At 33.1% G+C, this 17,847-nt stretch overlaps 4 protein-coding genes across 12 annotated transcripts; 2 read left to right on the top strand and 2 right to left on the bottom strand.

Moving 5' to 3' along the window:
* Positions 1-931: 931 nt before the first annotated feature.
* LOC120083525 (lipoate-protein ligase LplJ) lies at positions 932-5,949 on the top strand. 5 transcript variants are annotated; one of them, XM_039039307.1, is made up of 7 exons: positions 932-1,409; positions 1,861-2,126; positions 2,837-3,072; positions 3,195-3,343; positions 4,708-4,761; positions 4,860-4,963; positions 5,490-5,949. In XM_039039307.1, exons 2-6 carry the CDS (start codon positions 1,948-1,950, stop codon positions 4,920-4,922), a joined length of 681 nt encoding a protein of 226 aa, XP_038895235.1. In that variant the 5' UTR covers positions 932-1,409; positions 1,861-1,947; the 3' UTR covers positions 4,923-4,963; positions 5,490-5,949. The 5 variants fall into 5 exon arrangements, with proteins under 5 accessions (XP_038895235.1, XP_038895234.1, XP_038895233.1 ...); XM_039039306.1 differs by having other exon boundaries at positions 4,860-5,949; XM_039039305.1 differs by having other exon boundaries at positions 4,708-4,963.
* Positions 5,950-7,882: 1,933 nt separating this feature from the next.
* LOC120083230 (agamous-like MADS-box protein AGL65) lies at positions 7,883-12,692 on the top strand. Of its 5 annotated transcripts, none has more exons than XM_039038895.1 (11): positions 7,899-8,675; positions 9,449-9,508; positions 9,612-9,630; positions 9,790-9,854; positions 9,969-9,984; positions 10,069-10,133; positions 10,633-10,729; positions 10,996-11,043; positions 11,131-11,261; positions 11,450-11,819; positions 12,161-12,692. In XM_039038895.1, exons 1-11 carry the CDS (start codon positions 8,491-8,493, stop codon positions 12,167-12,169), a joined length of 1,065 nt encoding a protein of 354 aa, XP_038894823.1. In that variant the 5' UTR covers positions 7,899-8,490; the 3' UTR covers positions 12,170-12,692. The 5 variants fall into 5 exon arrangements, with proteins under 5 accessions (XP_038894824.1, XP_038894819.1, XP_038894823.1 ...); XM_039038892.1 differs by having other exon boundaries at positions 7,902-8,675; positions 12,158-12,692; XM_039038893.1 differs by having other exon boundaries at positions 7,904-8,675; positions 10,072-10,133; positions 12,158-12,692.
* Positions 12,515-13,746, bottom strand: LOC120083231 (chlorophyll a-b binding protein P4, chloroplastic-like). The gene is made up of 3 exons (XM_039038897.1): positions 13,426-13,746; positions 12,927-13,342; positions 12,515-12,835 (listed from the first exon to the last, which is right to left on the bottom strand). Exons 1-3 carry the CDS (start codon positions 13,629-13,631, stop codon positions 12,702-12,704), a joined length of 756 nt encoding a protein of 251 aa, XP_038894825.1. The 5' UTR covers positions 13,632-13,746; the 3' UTR covers positions 12,515-12,701.
* A 736-nt stretch (positions 13,747-14,482) lies between these two features.
* LOC120083575 (expansin-A15-like) lies at positions 14,483-17,338 on the bottom strand. Its single transcript, XM_039039395.1, has 3 exons — positions 17,110-17,338; positions 15,899-16,184; positions 14,483-14,877 (listed from the first exon to the last, which is right to left on the bottom strand). The coding sequence occupies exons 1-3, from the start codon at positions 17,240-17,242 to the stop codon at positions 14,571-14,573; spliced, it is 726 nt and encodes a 241-aa protein (XP_038895323.1). The 5' UTR covers positions 17,243-17,338; the 3' UTR covers positions 14,483-14,570.
* Between the last annotated feature and the right edge of the window lie 509 nt (positions 17,339-17,847).

Raw genomic sequence — 17,847 nt, 5'->3', positions numbered from 1 at the left:
ATTTAGTATAACAAATTAAACATATAAATTCCTTAATCAAAATAACAATATTATTTATATTGTTAAAAAATTACTAATATTATTATCATTATAGAAAACAAAAGTAATGAATGCGCCTCTCGTAATTTTTTTTAATTCTTTTTAATGAATGCATCTCTTAAGGCGGTAAAAAAAATTAACTCGATATTATAGGTTGCAACTAATCATTATCCTTGATTTTATTATTATTTTAAAAAAAATATTTTAAATTCTTTTGTCGGAGTAATATTATATCTCTTGCACTTAAAATATACAATTGTTGTACTAAAAAAAATAATATAAAATTGCTATTATACTTGTTGAGTTTAGGCCTAAATCTTTGTGAACGATTATTTAATAATAATTTTAGTTATCTTTATTTGTGATATTATATTAGGAAAATTCTCATAAATAGAAAAATCTCAAAAATATTTATACTTTATAGCAAGTTCTAAAAATTTCCCAAAATGTTACTTTTTACTATTTTAAATATTTTTTTATATTTAAAAGACACTTATTATATTATCCATTACAACAAATCTAAAGTTATGAGTTAATTTCAAAATAAGAGTATTATGTTCAAGTAATGAATTAAAATATACATAATATATGGATAAGATAAAGTATCTTATTCTATTAGTCTGTTTTGTATTAGTTGCAAACTATTTAATTTAAATAATACAAAATATTCTCTCGTTTCAAATATTTCACACAATAAGCATATACAACTTGATCGATCTAAATCAAGAATGAGTTTTGAACATCTACTCACAATATGCAATTCACTCCTTTCAATATGTCTAGAATTGTGGGATAGGGATCAATGATACTTAGATATAAATTATAATAACATCTACAAATTGTGAAGTATGGACTTTGCACATATATTATATTAATTAACAAAATAAGTCAAATGGCAAAATAAAAGGGGTATTGGCATGCGTGAGGTTGAATCCCCCAACCCCAAATATTGCATTAGACTGCAACATTAGATCAATATTTAGTGAAATTTAAGTTTAGTTCATTCAAGACAGATCTGTCGTGTTTCATCTCCGGCCAACGCAATTAGGGCACGAAAATCTGGCGATTTTGATCATCATTTTTGTAGAATCGGTTCTATCGTTGCATTGATTTTTTGCTCTTCGGTCCTATTTCTGCAGCGGAAGATCATTCTCAGTCTCCGCCCTCTGCATTAGATTGGTTCTTTAAGTAGTAGTTTTCTGCAAAGCCACTCACTTGCCCAGATTATTCTTCGTTCACGATCATCGAAAATTGATTTTTTGTTGAATAATCCCAGAAATTTATATCTCTCTCGGCCAAGAGATTGGGTCTGGTTTTTGAGAATTTTTGGAATGGATCTGTTTTTCCTGATTGCTGGGAGTATTTTTCTAGTAAGATTTTTTTTTTTTAATTCCTCAATCCTTCCTTCGCCTTGTAGTTCTTATTGGCTGTTTTTTTTTCTTTTATTGAGTTATGCAAGCAAGTCTCATTATAGTATATACTCATTTTTTCTTTTTTGGATCTGTTGATGAACACTGTATTTCTCCATTGTCATTGATTCAGAACCAATGTGCAGGTTTTGGTTACTTTGACTTTCTTGTGTTACAAAGTTCTTTATGTACCTCGGTATATTACATTATCAATTGCTTTTGTCTACTGCATTATGTTATTCCATCTGTGCCCAGCAGCATCTCGGAGACGGCTAATATTTATCTCCATTCTAACTGTTGCCCCGATGTTAGAATTGCATTTATTTATTTATTTTGTTTTTAAATCTGAGGCTAAGGTGATACAATGATATAGTGGCTTAATTTGGAATGGACATGCTTCTTTGTGGTGCAGGGAGTTATGGCAGCTTAATTGAAGTCGACTTCTTTTTTGGAAGTAGGAGAAGAAAAGAAATCTCATTATCAAAATTAGGGCTTCCCAATGACGATGTATCAAACTAGAAACATTGGGTATCCTTTGATCAATCTTGTGAGATTGAAAGGTTTTCCTATTCTGCAGCAATTACAATTGGAAGAGCGCTTACTTCGAAACTCATCAGATAATTGGTGTATCATAAATGATGGAACAGATAATCCAACTGTTGTGGTGGGCATTTCTGGGTACATACCATAACATGTAGATGTAGTTGTACTTCGAATTCTGCATTTGTCTTATGTTGCTATCTATTGGAAGACTTAATTTTTCTTTTTCTCTTGATTATTTGGGGTTTATGGTGCTCATAATGATATAGTGACCATCAACCTTATATGTCACAGTTTGATGATACATAAATGTTATATTCAAATACCTGTACAAATATTTCCAATGAACCATTGAATCGTGCAATAAAGGGAAACTGTTATGAAATGATTGAATCTGTCACTACAAGTCTACAAGTTGGAATGAGGTTTACAATTTGACTGAGTTTCATTGCTCATTTTGGTGTTCCCTGTCTAATTCTTTTTGTCAATTCACCTCTTTATGGCTCACAAAAGTTGGGTGTCATTTTGTTGTAACTTTTCACCAAATCATTAAAAGGTTTGTTTCTATAAACAAAAAGCTCTCTTTATGAACTGTTCCTGGATGTAGAAGAGTTGCTATTTCAATTCCTTCTGGCTGCATTGATCAGTTAGAGAGAAACTTATTGAACTTTAATTTACATGAAGTCTTCTTTTGATATGGATTAGTAACAACTTGATGATAGTAATAATGACTAGCAATTTGGATGGTTGTGTTTAGCCTTGAGTAGTGCCTAATTCTGGGTCATCTGATCTTTTCTTTTGTTTTTTCTTATAGTTTATTCCTTCTGAAGATTTTGAATTCTGCACAGGAAACCTGATGAGCTCCTTGACATCAAATCTGTGTTAGGAGATCAAATTCCAGTCATCAGAAGGTTCACAGGGGGTGGAACTGTTATTGTTGATCACAACACAGTATTTGTCACCTTCATATGTAATAAAGATGCTGTTTCCGGACTAAAACCATTTCCGCAACCTATCATGTCCTGGAGTAGTCAACTATATAATAAAGTATTTCAAGGAACTGACTTTTATCTTCGGGAAAATGGTAGGTAGATTGTGCTGTTTAGAATAGACGCCATTTCAACTTACTCATTTAACTTTGTGTGCATTCAGTTATGTATAAGATTAAACGCTTGGACATTGACTTTTTGTTTTCTTTGTACTAAGATTATGTCTTTGGTAACCGCAAGTTTGGTGGCAATGCTCAGTCCATTACTAAAAGCCGGTGGATCCACCATACATCTTTTCTGTGGGACTATGAGGTTAGGAATATGACATATCTGAAACATCCAAAACGGACTCCTGATTACCGTGAGGTATGGTGTACTGTTGCATTTTTTTCTTTCTTTCCAAACTGATTTCATGTTTCATCTGCTTATTTTTCCATGAGCAAGCGCAAGCCTTAGTACTGCAATTCAAAATGCAAGTATATTTAACAGCTTCAAGACAAATAAATTATTCTTTTTTTTTTAATTATTCTTACTAATAACTAATCATATTGTCTCTCTGTTAGTTCGCCTTTGTATAATTGAGAAGTTCCTTGACAATTGCCATATCTCTGGCTACTGTCTCCTAAGCTCATCTTACGGCTGCAATTAGGAATATCCATGTGTTGGGTTTAGTGAAAAACATTTGGGGACCAATCTAAATGTTGAGTCAGCAGATTTTCCCCCACCAAAATTAGACCTAAGTTAGGTGATGGCATGCGTGATGCCCAGCCCAACCTGAACCATATAATAGTTTGATTGGGTTGGTTCAAATTATTGTGGCTATATATTTCAAGATTGTGTGAAAGAATTGTGAAAATGATAGCACAGTGGCTAATTAGCCAGTCACACATCGGCTAAGTAGCTGTATGTTCTGTGTGAATGGTCAGTAAGCTCACCTAGAGCAATGTCGTTTGACAGCCATTGTAGTGGAGGTAGATCTTGTGGCTTCACGCCAAGGCTGTCAATGTAGATATCTAAAAAACCATGTTCAAACTCGAAATAGTGAAAATGATAGCATTCAATGGACCTATTTTCACACCCTGAACCTGAATTAAATGTAATATATAGTGCAACCTGCTATCTTAACTTATGAAAAACAACGGTAATATTCTTGAGACTAGAACCAATTATTTTATATAAGTTGTAAAGAGAATAAAGAATATAATGGAGTTATTTGGTAGCCACAATGAATTGGTCTATTGAGTAATAACTAGTAACGACCAAGATAAATAGTAAAGGGTTTATAGAGAATGAGTTCAAATCATGGTGACCACCTAAGGGTTAGGTTATCATCATGTGAAATTAGTCGAGGTATGTGGAAACTGGTTTGGACACACAAAAAAAAGGTTATTTATGCAACCTAGCTCCATGATCTAGAAATTCGAAGTCTTTCTACAATTTCTTAGAGATCTCAGAAGAAGTTTGTAACCTAACCCTAATATTTTTTGTTTGAGTTGTTTGGGTCCTTTTGGACCAACATCCTTGTTACAATAAATTGGAGAAAGTGGAAGACTAAAACACATGTTGACATGGCATTCAGTTACAATATGATAATTGACACGGTTAATGTTGTCAGATGCTGCTTAATGTTGGGTTGTCTGAATTTTATTTGTACTAAATGCAAAACACCAAATTCTATTTGCAATAAAATGCAAAATTCGAGCTTACTGACAAACATTTATATGTTTCAGGCAAGGAGCCATTTGGATTTTTTATGCAGCTTGAAGGACTACATGCCAAGACAGGTATTTATTGACAAAACAATAGAAGCAGTTGAAACTGAGTTTGCTACGAGTTTAAAGAAATTAAAAGAATGTGAATATTCTTTGACTGGAAACTACAGCCCCACAACAAGGATGCTGACAGAGCAAGAATTGGAAACAGCTGCAGGTTTATCACAAGATAATAAGCTTGACAAAGTCTTGGACATTGCATTATAACATCTTGGTATATGATTATTTCACCCCAAATATTAAATTTTACATGCCCCTCATTTATATTAATCTTGGAATCATTTCAAGTTTTAGCTTTATTTATTGCTTTGCAACCCCTTTCTCGCTTGGAATATTCTTGTTCTTGCCTGTTAACATTGAATTAGCATGGCCAGTCTAATTCGAGTCACAATGCACTGTTAGCCAACCCTCAAGGTATATTATATTTGTAGCTTCTTGAATTTCTAGATCGTAGAACGAGATTGCTTCAATTTGTGGTATATCCTAGACTGTCTTACAGATGCTAGGACATGTGTACGTCGTTATCAAACCAATTTTTGGGACTAGTAGTTAGTTTATCTATTAGAGCCTTCGCGGTGCAATTGAGTGGTGATAACTTGTGAAATTGGAAGGTTTGAGTATTGGTTCAATGTGTGAAGATGGATATCCTAGCTATCCTAGCTAGGGAGGGTGTATTTTTTCATAAGATGGAATCATGGAAGATGCAAGAACAATATTGTAGTTAACTTTCCGTTGTACAGGCGCAACCTTCTAGTTTTTGACGATTGCATCTCTCCACATCTCTCCCAACTCCCATCTTATTCTGTGGCCGATGAACACGGTGGATTCCTTTGATCGTCAAGTTGGGCAAGCCCTGCCTCAATTGTCTAGTCCTCTCGATCAATGATGAGGCCTCTTGTTAGTCGGCACCTCCTCACGGATCGTTTAAGGTGAACTATGGTGCGGCCTTCTTGAATGGTGATGTGGGTATTGGAGTCCTTGTTCCCGACTCAAATGGTGATGTTATGCTTGGTATGGAAAGTCACACTTCTATTGCAGGATCTGTTGTGCTCGTAGAGGCTATTGTCATATTTAATGGTTTGTTTAGAGCTCTTGAGGTTGGTATTTCCCACTTTGGGCTAAAATTGATTTCCTAATTCTATGGAATCTTTTGGTTGAGAAAACCATATTTGCGAATGAGTTTCAGATTTTTGTGGTTTCTATTCGATCTCCATCACAGTGGCTCTATCCATGACTTTCCTTTGGCCAACTGCAAGAATCATTATGTTGCTCATGAGTTAGCTATCAATACGCGAAGATTTGAATATTCAACAATTTAGCTTGTTAGTCCTTTTTTATTCGTATTGTCCTTAAATTTTCTCTCTGGCTTACTTATGTTGTACCAAAAAAAAAACTTCTGATAAAACAGAAATGAATAGTTGCTTCTCCATCTCATTTTAGATGGAACAATTAAAAAAAAAAATGATTTTCTTGTTTTTCTCCCAAGTTATCCCCCTCAAATTTGAGTATCGATGAATGTTTTTTTCCTTTTATTTTGGGCCAATATCGACTTTGATTGATGTGGAACATTTTTCCTTCTTTCTAATTTTTGTTTTTCGTTGAAAAAGAATCCAACTTGCATAACAAAAATTGTCTGAAATCAATAAAATTTGATTACAGAATCAACAAAATTGAACTAACGTATAAACAAAACCAACAGGTTAATCCCATCAAAACAAAATGATTCAGTCGGTATCTATTTTCTACAATATATATATATATAAGGAAAAAACTATTATACCCTTCCTTTAATTTATGAACTATAAATTTACAACATATGCTAATAAGAAATAAATAAATAATGATCATCCATAATAAGAACATGAAATCGAAAGTGTTGGAATATGAAATTGTTGCTATTTACTTTTTCAACAATTTAATCGTTTTTACTAAAATAGTTAATAATATTTTGAAAATTTTGATATTCTACGGCCTTGTTTGATTAATCATTTTGTTTTTTGTTTCTATTTTTGAAAATCAAGACTATGGTCAATACTTCTACCTCCAATTATCTTCTTTTATTATTTACTTTTCACTAATGATTTAAAAAACCAAATCAAATTTTGAGAGATAAAAAAAAGTAGCTTTTAAAAAGTTGTTTTTGTTTTTTGAATTTGGCTAAGAATTCAACTATTGTACTTAAGAAATATGTAAATTATTGTAAGAAATGTTGATGAAATATTCTTCATTTAAAAAAAAAAAAAAAACCAAATCATTATTAAATGGGGCTTAAAAAATTAGCTAGGAATTTTTTTTTTTTTTTATTCTTCTCATTAGTTCAACCAAATACTATGTTCTCCCATTTCCTCATTATCACAACCTCTCTAATCTGCAAAGTAACTCAAAGCACATTATACATTGGAGCCTATATTAAATTTGTACAATGATTCGTAAGTTTGAGAGGTTATAATTTTAATTGCGGATATTATTCTAGCTACAAGTATTCATTATATAAACTAGTGAAAAGCAATCAAAGTTGTATCCATCGTAAACCCACCACCCAACACCTTACGCGCCCAACTCAACTCAACGCTTTCTTGCTTACAACCAATCCCTCAAAGTGATGAATGCCGTTAAAAAAAAAAAAGTACGTCATAGAACACACTCTAATTATTTCTTCTTCCTTTTTTTTTTTTATTGAATAAGCCAAATCTATTTTCAAGACGGNCTGATATATATATATATATATATTCTTTTTACTATGGTTTTTTTTTTCAATATATGATCATGTTCTTTTTATTTTTAATTGATACTATTGTGCTTTACCATTTAAATAATTTAAGCATGATTTAATTTAAATTTGGTTAGTGAGTATGTGTAACCCCACAACATTTGTGGGTTTGATAAAGGATCGAGAATAGGTTCAATCTATCTGATGTTTAATATCCTACGAGTAAATTAAAATTTATTTTTAAATAATATGGGTTTAGTAATGGATGCATTATTTGTATTGGATGTAATAAAGTAGTTAAGTGTATAGATTTTTTTTTTTGTTGAGTTTGAATTTGTGCAATAAAGGAAAGGAAGGAAAAAGGAAGAAGAAGAAGGATTATGATTATGATTATCAATAAGGATTGAAAAAGAGAAAAGGAAGGGAGGTAGAGGGGGTTGAAAAATAAACAAATTTTGCTGATTGGTTGCTCTAATTTTCACAGCCCGAAATCATAGGCTGACCTTTCGTGCGATCTTGTAAGCAGAGCATTGAATGAATGCCTTTGCCTTTCCCTTTCCTGTTTTGCTGCCCGCCATTCTCCCTTTCCGCCGGTCCCTTCCCTTTTAACTTCCTCCCTCTCTTCCTCTTCTTCTTTTTCTTCTTCATTCACTTCCCCTTTCTCGGTGCGATTCATATCGTACCTCCCCCTTCCCCTTTCCTCACTTGGGTTCTCCCCTTTTTCTTTGATCTTCATCCCTTTTACTTTCTCTCCCATTTCCCTCTCTTGGATTCTCTCAATCTTCCCTTTTTCCCATTTCCTCACTTGGGTTCTCCCTACATTTCCCTTTTTGAGACTTCTTTGTCCATTCTCATTCTTTGTATTGCCTCTTTTTTGGAAACAGGGGAACCCCATTAATGGCTAGCTACCGAACTTTAATGACCTCTTAATCCCTTGGAAGAATACGGGGATAGAGATAGGGCTTTGTTGATTTCATTGCGTTTTTTTAAAAAAATTTAAAATTTTTTTATTTTTATTTTTTTTCTTTATAATGGGAAGGGTTAAGCTGAAAATAAAGAAATTGGAGAGCACTGGTAGCAGGCAAGTGACTTACTCTAAGAGAAGAAATGGGATTATGAAGAAAGCAAGGGAGCTAGCTATACTTTGCGATATTGATATCGTTCTCCTCATGTTTTCGCCAAGTGGAAAGCCGGCGCTATATGAAGGTGAACGCAGGTACTATATTCCACAAGCTGTAGCCTGTTGTTTGTATTCACCATTTTAGGCTGTTTGAAGTGAACGAATTGTAAACCCAACATTGTTGGTGATCGATTCTAGTTTTAGCTCCCGATGTTGTGTTGAAGCATTGGTATATGTTCGATGCCCGTTAATCTTGTTAATTCCCCATCTTGATTAGACGGGAATTTGGAAAATATGAACCATCGGTTCATCAGTATCATCCTAGGAAATGTTGTTTCAGGGACATCGATTGGTAACCATTTGGTTTTGGTTCTTGTTTTTGAAATTTAAGTCTATTTCATCCATATTTTTTAGAAGGATTTGTATTTTCTTAAGTAAAATGGTTGAATTCTTAGTCAAATTCCAAAAACAAAAAACATTTTTAAAGTTACATTTTTTAGTTCTCAAAATTTGGCTTGGATTTTTAAACCACAGGTGAAAAGTATATAACAAAGGAAGAATTTTGGAGGTGGAACTAGTGTCCATGAGATTAATTTTCAAAAACAAAAACAAAAAACAAAATGATTATCAAACACGACTTTAGTTTGTATTGTTCGTACTATGTCATTTATGGTATTTATCTTTGTATCTGGGACACGAAAGAAGTTTTATGATGCATAATTATTAGCTACCACCACAAAAGACTCTATATCTGAGTTTTCATGTGGTTTATGTTGAAGAGAATTAGAAACCACACAACAAATTAGAGCTTGAAAGGATAACTGGTTAATTTTCTGTCTTATGCTCAACGTGAATATTTAATTTTTCAGCAACATCGAGGAGGTCATTACAAAATTTGCTGAATTGACTCCACAGGAGAGGGCAAAAAGGTATGAGAACCTGTCCCGAGTGATTACGACTCAATTCCTTTGCAAACTTCTTTTGCAATAAGCTAGCATATATGGCTAATTTATTCAATTCTGTTTGGAACAGGAAAATGGAAAGCCTTGAAGTAAGTCTCTGCATGTCTGATTTTCTATTTTTAATCCTTCTTTGGAGCTTTTATCCTTTTCTTTTTTCTGCCTGCTTTTGTTGTACAACATACTTTTGAATTCTCATCTCTTGTATACAAAGTGTACTTATTTGTTGTATGTTCCATTCGAGCATATAGGTGTTGAAGAAAACATTTAAGAAGTTAGACCACGATGTTAACATAAAAGATTTTGTGGGTTCAAGGTATTTGTTTATATCCGTCAAATATATATTCAACTGTTCTGTCTGAATTTCAAGACGATTACAATAGATCTGACTTTCTTTTTCATTTTTCTCCTGTCCTGCAATATCTTGCAGCTCTCAAGATTTTGAGGTACCGAGCTTTTTTTCTTTTTCTTTGGTTCTCATAAAACGAGACTGGTTTTGTGCATTTTATTAATTTCGTATAATTTATCAGCAGGAATTGACCAATGAAGTTACCATATTGCGAGATCAGATTGGCGAAGCACATAAGAGACTGAGGTGCACCTTTGGAGCTTTTATTTTTAAAGTATATAGCCCTTACTTTTTTTTGGGCCTTTTTTCATTTCAACTCAACTTTCATTGAGGAAAAAAAATGAAAGAATACAAGGGACATAGGAACAAACCCAACTACCAAATGAAGCCAAACTAAAGAAAAGGGCTCCAATCATTTCAACGTGTTATTTTATTATAGCCTATGATAAAATGTTACATGTAAATGCTTTTCTTTATCCATAAAATTCTTGGTCAATGTTTATTACAAGCAGAGGTTCAGCTAGAGGAGTAGAGGTGGGGGTGTAAATAGGAATATGGCGGATGATAGTAGAATTGGACGGAAGTGATAGAATCTGAAACCACAAGTTTGTGAGCCAAAGAGAAGTCCAATTGCTTAGGGGCTGTTGCTATTGGCACGAGCATATGCATGTTTAGTCATTAGTGTCAGGCATGGACATCATTCTGGTTGTATGTTGATTTTCTAGTGTTCGTCTTATCCCTTCAGCTATTGGAGGAATCCTGATAGTATCAACAATATGGAGCAGCTCCAGCAGATGGAAGATCTAATAAGGGAGTCCTTAAACCAGACACGTCTACACAAGGTATGTTACATGTGTTATAGTTGCATATATCAAAACGATTGTTTTTGTCCATGATTTCATCCCTCTGGTCTAAGGATATGTTTTATTTATCTTTTGGCTTGATACTTATATCAAAACACATGGGCTGCATCATTCTGGCATTGGTAACTTATTTTATTGAGGACAGAGGATGGGCTTTTCCATGTTATATATTATTTTCAAGATTCTATGTTATTTGTTTATAGAAGTTGCTGCTGGTACTTAAAACAGGTTCTGAAATTTGACAGGAAAATTTAAGAAGACAACAACTACTCTCACAGGACTTCACGGGCCAGGTAAGAGCAATACCTTTCCTATTCATTTTTACAAGCATGCTTATGTTGTGTGTCTTGACACAGTCAACATATTTTCATTTACCACAGTATTCGGGTGGTGGGATGTCCTTACCTTTGTTAATGGACGAAATGCAAAGTACTCAACCCCTGTTATGGCTTCCCAACTATGGCACTCAACAGATTACTTTACCAAATGAGCCTAGCTTTCTGCAACCAGGGTGAGCCTTAAATGGATGAGATTAATGCGAATATCTGGTTTTTATAATCAATATATGTAATGTCTAATGTGTGTAGTGTGATTAAATAAAATAGTTTTCGGCTGACAAAAGTCAGAAAATGCTGTATTATATCTCAGTTTATGTGGGTGATTATATGCCCTAGAATTTATACTGGGGAATGTCTGCAGTGATGTTGAATGCTCATTTCCAAGCTATCCTAGTTTCTTCAACCCTGGGAAAATTGAAGCTGGAATCTCCGGTCATGTTGATAGCATGCCACAAGGTGATGGGGCATTAAATGAATTAAGTGGAACTTCTTGCTCAACATTGCAACTTGGTGATCAATATCCATACCCTACATGTGATGGTTCCAGCTTCCAAGATGAAAAGAGACTGAAAATAGAGATGGAGATGAACTTGCATGCAACTTGTGTGGACACTCAACTAAATGGAAAGTTGGAGCTCTCTAGATCTCTATATGACGATGACCAGCATCCATGGGTTGCTATACCAGGGCCTTGTAGCATTCCAATGTACCAAAGCAATGCATATCACCATGTAGGTTCTCTTTTAACTGGTCCTTCTAAAACTTAGTGTAGTCCATTTACACTTTTTGTCCATATTTGTAGTTCTAAAACTTTAAAATTGTGTTAAAGCATTAATTTTCTATCTTTGTTTAATGAATACAAGCTATTGGTATTCATATGCACCAAAACAATGAATGTTGCATATCCTCTATCTTGTTTGATTTCAAACTTTGCAGCTCCAAAGTTTTGTATTATAATTTACCTAGCATAAACCCAATACACAGTTATCAATTCCTTACCCTCTATTATTTTGATATGAGCTCTTCCCTTGTTGTTTCAATTCATTAATGATTTTGTCATCTCTTGCAGCAGCCAAATTGATTCCAATCGAATTTCACCAGTAATTGGACGGGTAACAGATTGAAGAAATGTTCCTCTTGATTGATGAATGATGTGGTCAGCATTTTTGTTGGGATAGCATCCTTCTCCCAATTGCCAGTCAAAAGTATTCGATATATAATGAGATCAGAATGATCTTCGCTCCTCATTTTGCCGTTTAACCAATATCCTCGACTTGTAAATACAATATATACGAGATCAGAGGTTGGTGTTTTAGGTTAGATTTTCTTTTTTTTCCCTTTCCCTCCTCATGGAAGAGCTGTAAAATATTTGGGGTTTTCTGGTTTCCTTAGCTGTACATTGAGCTTTGTAAAACATGGACGCAAATTTCATACTTCTTATATCATATTTCGAGAAAATTAAAGAAGTCGGCATGATTACAATCTTTCTTTCTCAGTTAAACCAAGTTGCATACTTTTATACTACATTTATATAACTGCTACCATCCTGTACAATGATAGTTCCCATGTCTACAATCACACAGATCACACAATATTGCACATATTTTATTGTCCTATCCCCTTAGTGTTTGAACTATAGTGTTGTGCCATGGGTCTGAAATGTGCTGCAAGAAGTTGTCAAATGGACCTTTTCCAGTCACATTGTGTTGAACAATGAATCCCAAGAATGCCAACATTGCCAGTCTACCTACAGAGATCATCAAAAGTTGATTAGCTACATTATTATACATGTAATAAGTGAGGAATTTGATTAGCTAGTTTGTTCCAAAGACATTTACCATTAGCAATCTCCTTTTCCTTGGCCTCGAGAGTTGGTTCAAAGTTGAGTGGGTTGAAAATTCCCCCTGGGTATCCAACATCATTTGGTGGCAAGCTGTATTGCTTGAAAATTGGATCTTGGTTTACACTTCCCGGGTTCTTTATATCTTGCCATCTTCTGATTTCCACATAATGGAACAGAATGAACTCAATCACAAAGAGAGTCGATGATGATGCGAAATACTCAGCTTTCCCTGCATCGTACCATTTCGGTACGTTGATGATTCCGAAACTTGTGAAGACTTCAGGCAATAGCATACCTGCAACTCCGAGCATCGCCCATCGGCCATTCACGAGCTCGGCTTGCACATACCACCTCAAGTTTTCAGGATCCTCTGCAAGTCCCAGAGGATCAAAACCATTGTCACCTGGCAGACTGCGAACAGAAATGTTTAAGTTGATTGTTTAATTCACATCTCCATTTCCAGATCTCTTATATATGTTTGAAATAATTTATACCTTCCATCAAGGTAAGCTGGCGATGGCAAACCTGGCAACCACTCTCCTTTCTTGGCCTCAACTTTGAAAGAATTAGGAACTGAAGAAGTTGTTGGCTTAACAGACAAACCTCTGTTAAACTTTCCCGAAGTCCGCGAAAGAAACCTCGATCTCAAAGTGCATGGCCGGAAGACAGAGGCCGAAGCCTGGGTCATGACAGTTGCCATTTTTTCAGCAAGAATGGTGGTAGAAGAAAACCTGGTTTTGGTTTGAGTTCAAGAAGTGTATTTTGGGCATGGCATTGTAATGGCATTTAAGATTATGATGTTCATTTGTTTGTCGGAAATCAAGGGTTAGAAAGCAATAAACTTTAGGATCAAATGGCTACGACGAGTTTTATGAATTTTTGGATGAACCAATAGGAACAAAAGAGCCTTATCCTTTATCTTGGGGTCCGTTGCCATATCCATAAATCAAAATCTTTGTATCAGTTGGTTGAAGAAAGATATTGTAGGCCAATTTTTAGCCCATGATAGAAACTTGATTTTTCCTACAAAATGGGAAATCTTTTACCACGTGGGATATAATGGATGGCTAATCATGCTAACATATTATTTTAGATATAGATATTTTGAGTCTTGTTAAATTATATCACTATTAGATTACAAACTTTCTCAAGTCATTTTCAAGATATTTAGTTCATAGACAACTAAAAAAACCTCCATTTCAAACTTTCCACTTTGGTTTCGATATGTTTCGTTACAAACTAATTGAACTAACAAGTAATTATTTGACGTGATATACTAATAGACACAAGAATGAAATAGACTAATTTGATGAAATAAGGTCATGCAAAATTTTCAATAAAATGATTAATATAAATTCCACTTGCCTTATCCCATTAAAGTCTTGTATTAGTATACCAAATCATCACTTAGTCCAATCATTATGACACATTATCATTAAAGTCCAAACATTCAAACACAAAAAATTATTAAAAATGATGTGAGGAAGTTTTATTGATCAACTTTTTTCTTTTAAGACTTGAGCAAATGGATATAATACGATCTCTCTACTCCTAAACATAGATACGTACCGTATCAAAAATTTAAAAAGTCTAATACATTCGAATTAACATGTGGTATTTGTGTGATTTAAAAAGTGTTTTAAGGGAACTGTCTGCCAACAAAAGTTTGTCCAAAGGACCAACTAGAAGGAGCAACCTTGTAAGACACAAGTGAGTGACCATCACTAGTAATGACCTTAAAAGAAAGGGATTGTCCTACAAGATTATCATTGCTTTGCCAATTTTGACCCCAATTTCTAACCATTGCCTTCCAACTATTCCTACCCCCTTTGATGTAAACTGCATGAACATCTCCAGCACCTCCCACATTGCTTATTAGCACCAAATTGAAGTTTGGATTCCCTTCTATTCTGAACTTTATTCCTCCCTCTCTTGCACATTTAACCCTACAAATAACGTTCAATTTCGTTAGACATAAAATTTAAATTATGTTTTATAAGCCGGTCATAAAAGTGAAACTCGAAGAACCTATTGGATATTTTCCAAAGTTTAGGTTTTATATTAACACAGGAGGTTGAAAGTCTTACTTTCTTTTTCTTTTTTTTTTTTTTTGAATAAATAGACACAAATCTCAAGTTCAAGACTAAACTTGTAATTAAACTGAGTTTCCAAGAGCTGGTTTTTATGATCATAATTTTTTTTCTTTTTAATAATTGTGTTGGTTTGTTCACCATTTTTTACAATAGTTTTTATACTTTTAAGTGAACACGTGAATTTATAGCTAAATTTTGAGAAAATTAGCACAATTTTAAAAAATAGAAGATAAAAACTAAGGCTGATTTTTATTAAAATCATTTGGCTTTTGAATTTTTTTTCTTACAATTTCGTTTCATACTTCCTATATAAAGAGTTTGAATTATTACTCAAATTTAAATAATAAAACAATTTTTAAATTTCTTTTTTTTTTTAGTTTTCCAAATTAACTTGATTCTTTAAAACATAACGAATGAAAGAATCCAATGATGGAAGCATGATTTATATACTTAATTTTTTTAAAAAAAAAAATTGAAGTTGGTTTGGTTACCATTTAATTTATTGTAACTAAGACTCAATTTAATAATTATTTGGTTTTTGAAAATGATCTTTGCTTTTCTACCACTTCTTTTCCATGGTTTCATATTTACTAACTAAATAGTTAAATTCTTAGATAAATTCATGAACAAAAACAAATTTTTAAAAATTATTTTTTTAGTTTTCAAAATTTGATTTATTTTTTTATTAAAAAAAACTTTTACTAGGTAGAAAACAAGTTAAAGAATTCAATATCTTAATATTAGAAAACCAAAGACAAAAAATCAAAGGATTATCAAATGAATCTGATTAAACTATTAATTTTGTCTTCGATAAATTTGAAATTTTTGAATGATTGTAAGTGATCTTTTATTCATATTCTTAACAAGGACGTACCTTCGATAAGCGACGGGAACGACCCCGGCGATGGATTGAGCGATGGTTTGGAAGGCAGGTTGAGAGAGATCAAAATGGTGGAGGGAAGGGGCGCACCAACCGCCGGGAGGACAGAAGTTGGTGGCGGTGACCACGACGGAGCCGGGAAGGCATTTTTGGTTATTCACACACTTAACCTCAAAACAAGCCCCACAACTCAGCCCATTGTCGAACAATGCTGGACTCAACGCCGTCGTTTTAATCCCATAGTCCGCGCTATATACATTTCCATAACCACACGCCCCACCTGCAAAAAAATCAAATATTCAATTAAAATCATTATCAACATCAACGTCTAAAATAGGGAAATTATCATAAATGAAAAAAAAATATATCAAACTATTTACAAATATAAATAAATTTGATCGATAGATTGTAATAAACTCCTATCTATCGTTCTTTTTATCATCAAGCAATAGAAGTTTATCGCAGTCTATCGTTGAAATTTTTCTATATTTATAAATAACTTGACTCATTTTGCGATATTTGAAAATAGTCCTTTAAAATATCAATGTCAACAATGAAAATATTGGCCCTCAATTTTATAAAATTGTCGATAATGGATATTTCTAGAAAAATTATAAAAATACCATTAAAAAAAAAAGTATTCGACACCATTTTAAACAAGTTAAATTTTTTGTCATTCCTATCATATTCACATTAGTGACATTTTATTGCTTATTTTTCTATGTTCATTGATTTTTTTTACGATATGATAAAAAATGTCGATCAACCTTTATGTCGATGTCGATGGTATAAAAATGTAAAAATATCGATTGATATTATGATGAAGATTAAATGTTTAATAGAGAGAGAAGGGGAAAAAAGGCATGATTTGGGAAATTTTTGCATTTTTTAAAACATTTAATAAATGTTGGATGATTATTTTGTTTTGGAAATTAACAACACTGCTTTTAATTATAGATTTTCTTTTTGTAGGGATAATTAACTTTTGAAAATTAAAGAAAATTATATATTATTATTATTTTTTAAAATGGTCCTACTTAGGATAGAGAGATGAAAACATAGTAAAAAGAATAATGTGCGTTTTTAAAAACAAGAAAATATTGAAAAACATGTTTGTTTTTGATACCCGTAAAGTTAACGAATCTGTAAAACACAAACTTGAATCAATGAAAAAAAGTGGGAGTTTCATTAGTTAGTTTACATACCCAAAGTACCAGATGCATCTGGGCCGCCATAGAAAGTAGCATGACCGTCATTGATCCACCGTCCACGTCCACCATGAACCAAAGACCACAAACCAAAAATCCCCATTACCATTATCCCAATGGTAACTCCCATTTTAATTCAATTCTGATCTTAGTATTGAGAAATTTAAATGAAACTCTTCTATATGTATACAAACACACACACACCAAGTTTTATAGCAACTTTGGGGTCAATATGTGTAGGAAGTTTTTAATTTGGATTTGAGGATGTTATTCCCATTTACAACTCTCCATCCCCCTTTTCCTCAAACCACAAACCATTATTATATCATTTCTTAATTTCACACGTTTGTTTGTTTCTTTTTAATAACTTCCCATGTCTTAGAGCATCACTTATTATATTCCCATTTTTTGGGATTTTATCTTTTGCACTTTAAAATTAATAATGAGAATCTATTAATCTTTTTATTTTATTGAGATTTTCAATAATAGAAAAATATGAAAAATTATTTACACAACATAGCAAATTTTTAATTTTTTTTAATAGTGACGGATAGATGTCTATCGATGACTGTCACTGAAAATTTTTCTATTTTATTTTAATTATTTTGATTTTTTTTCGAACACTCATTTAATATAAATTCAATTTTGGAAAGAAAAAAGAAAGTCAAAAACTAGTTTTAAAACCAATAGGACATAACGCAATGAATGTCTCCTTGATGAAAGGATCAAAAGCAA

The sequence above is a fragment of the Benincasa hispida genome, chromosome 8 (assembly GCF_009727055.1).
Source record: "Benincasa hispida cultivar B227 chromosome 8, ASM972705v1, whole genome shotgun sequence".
In the NCBI taxonomy this organism is placed as follows: domain Eukaryota; kingdom Viridiplantae; phylum Streptophyta; class Magnoliopsida; order Cucurbitales; family Cucurbitaceae; genus Benincasa; species Benincasa hispida.
Note: the sequence above shows the minus strand (reverse complement) of the source record. Positions and strands in the feature narration are given on the sequence as shown.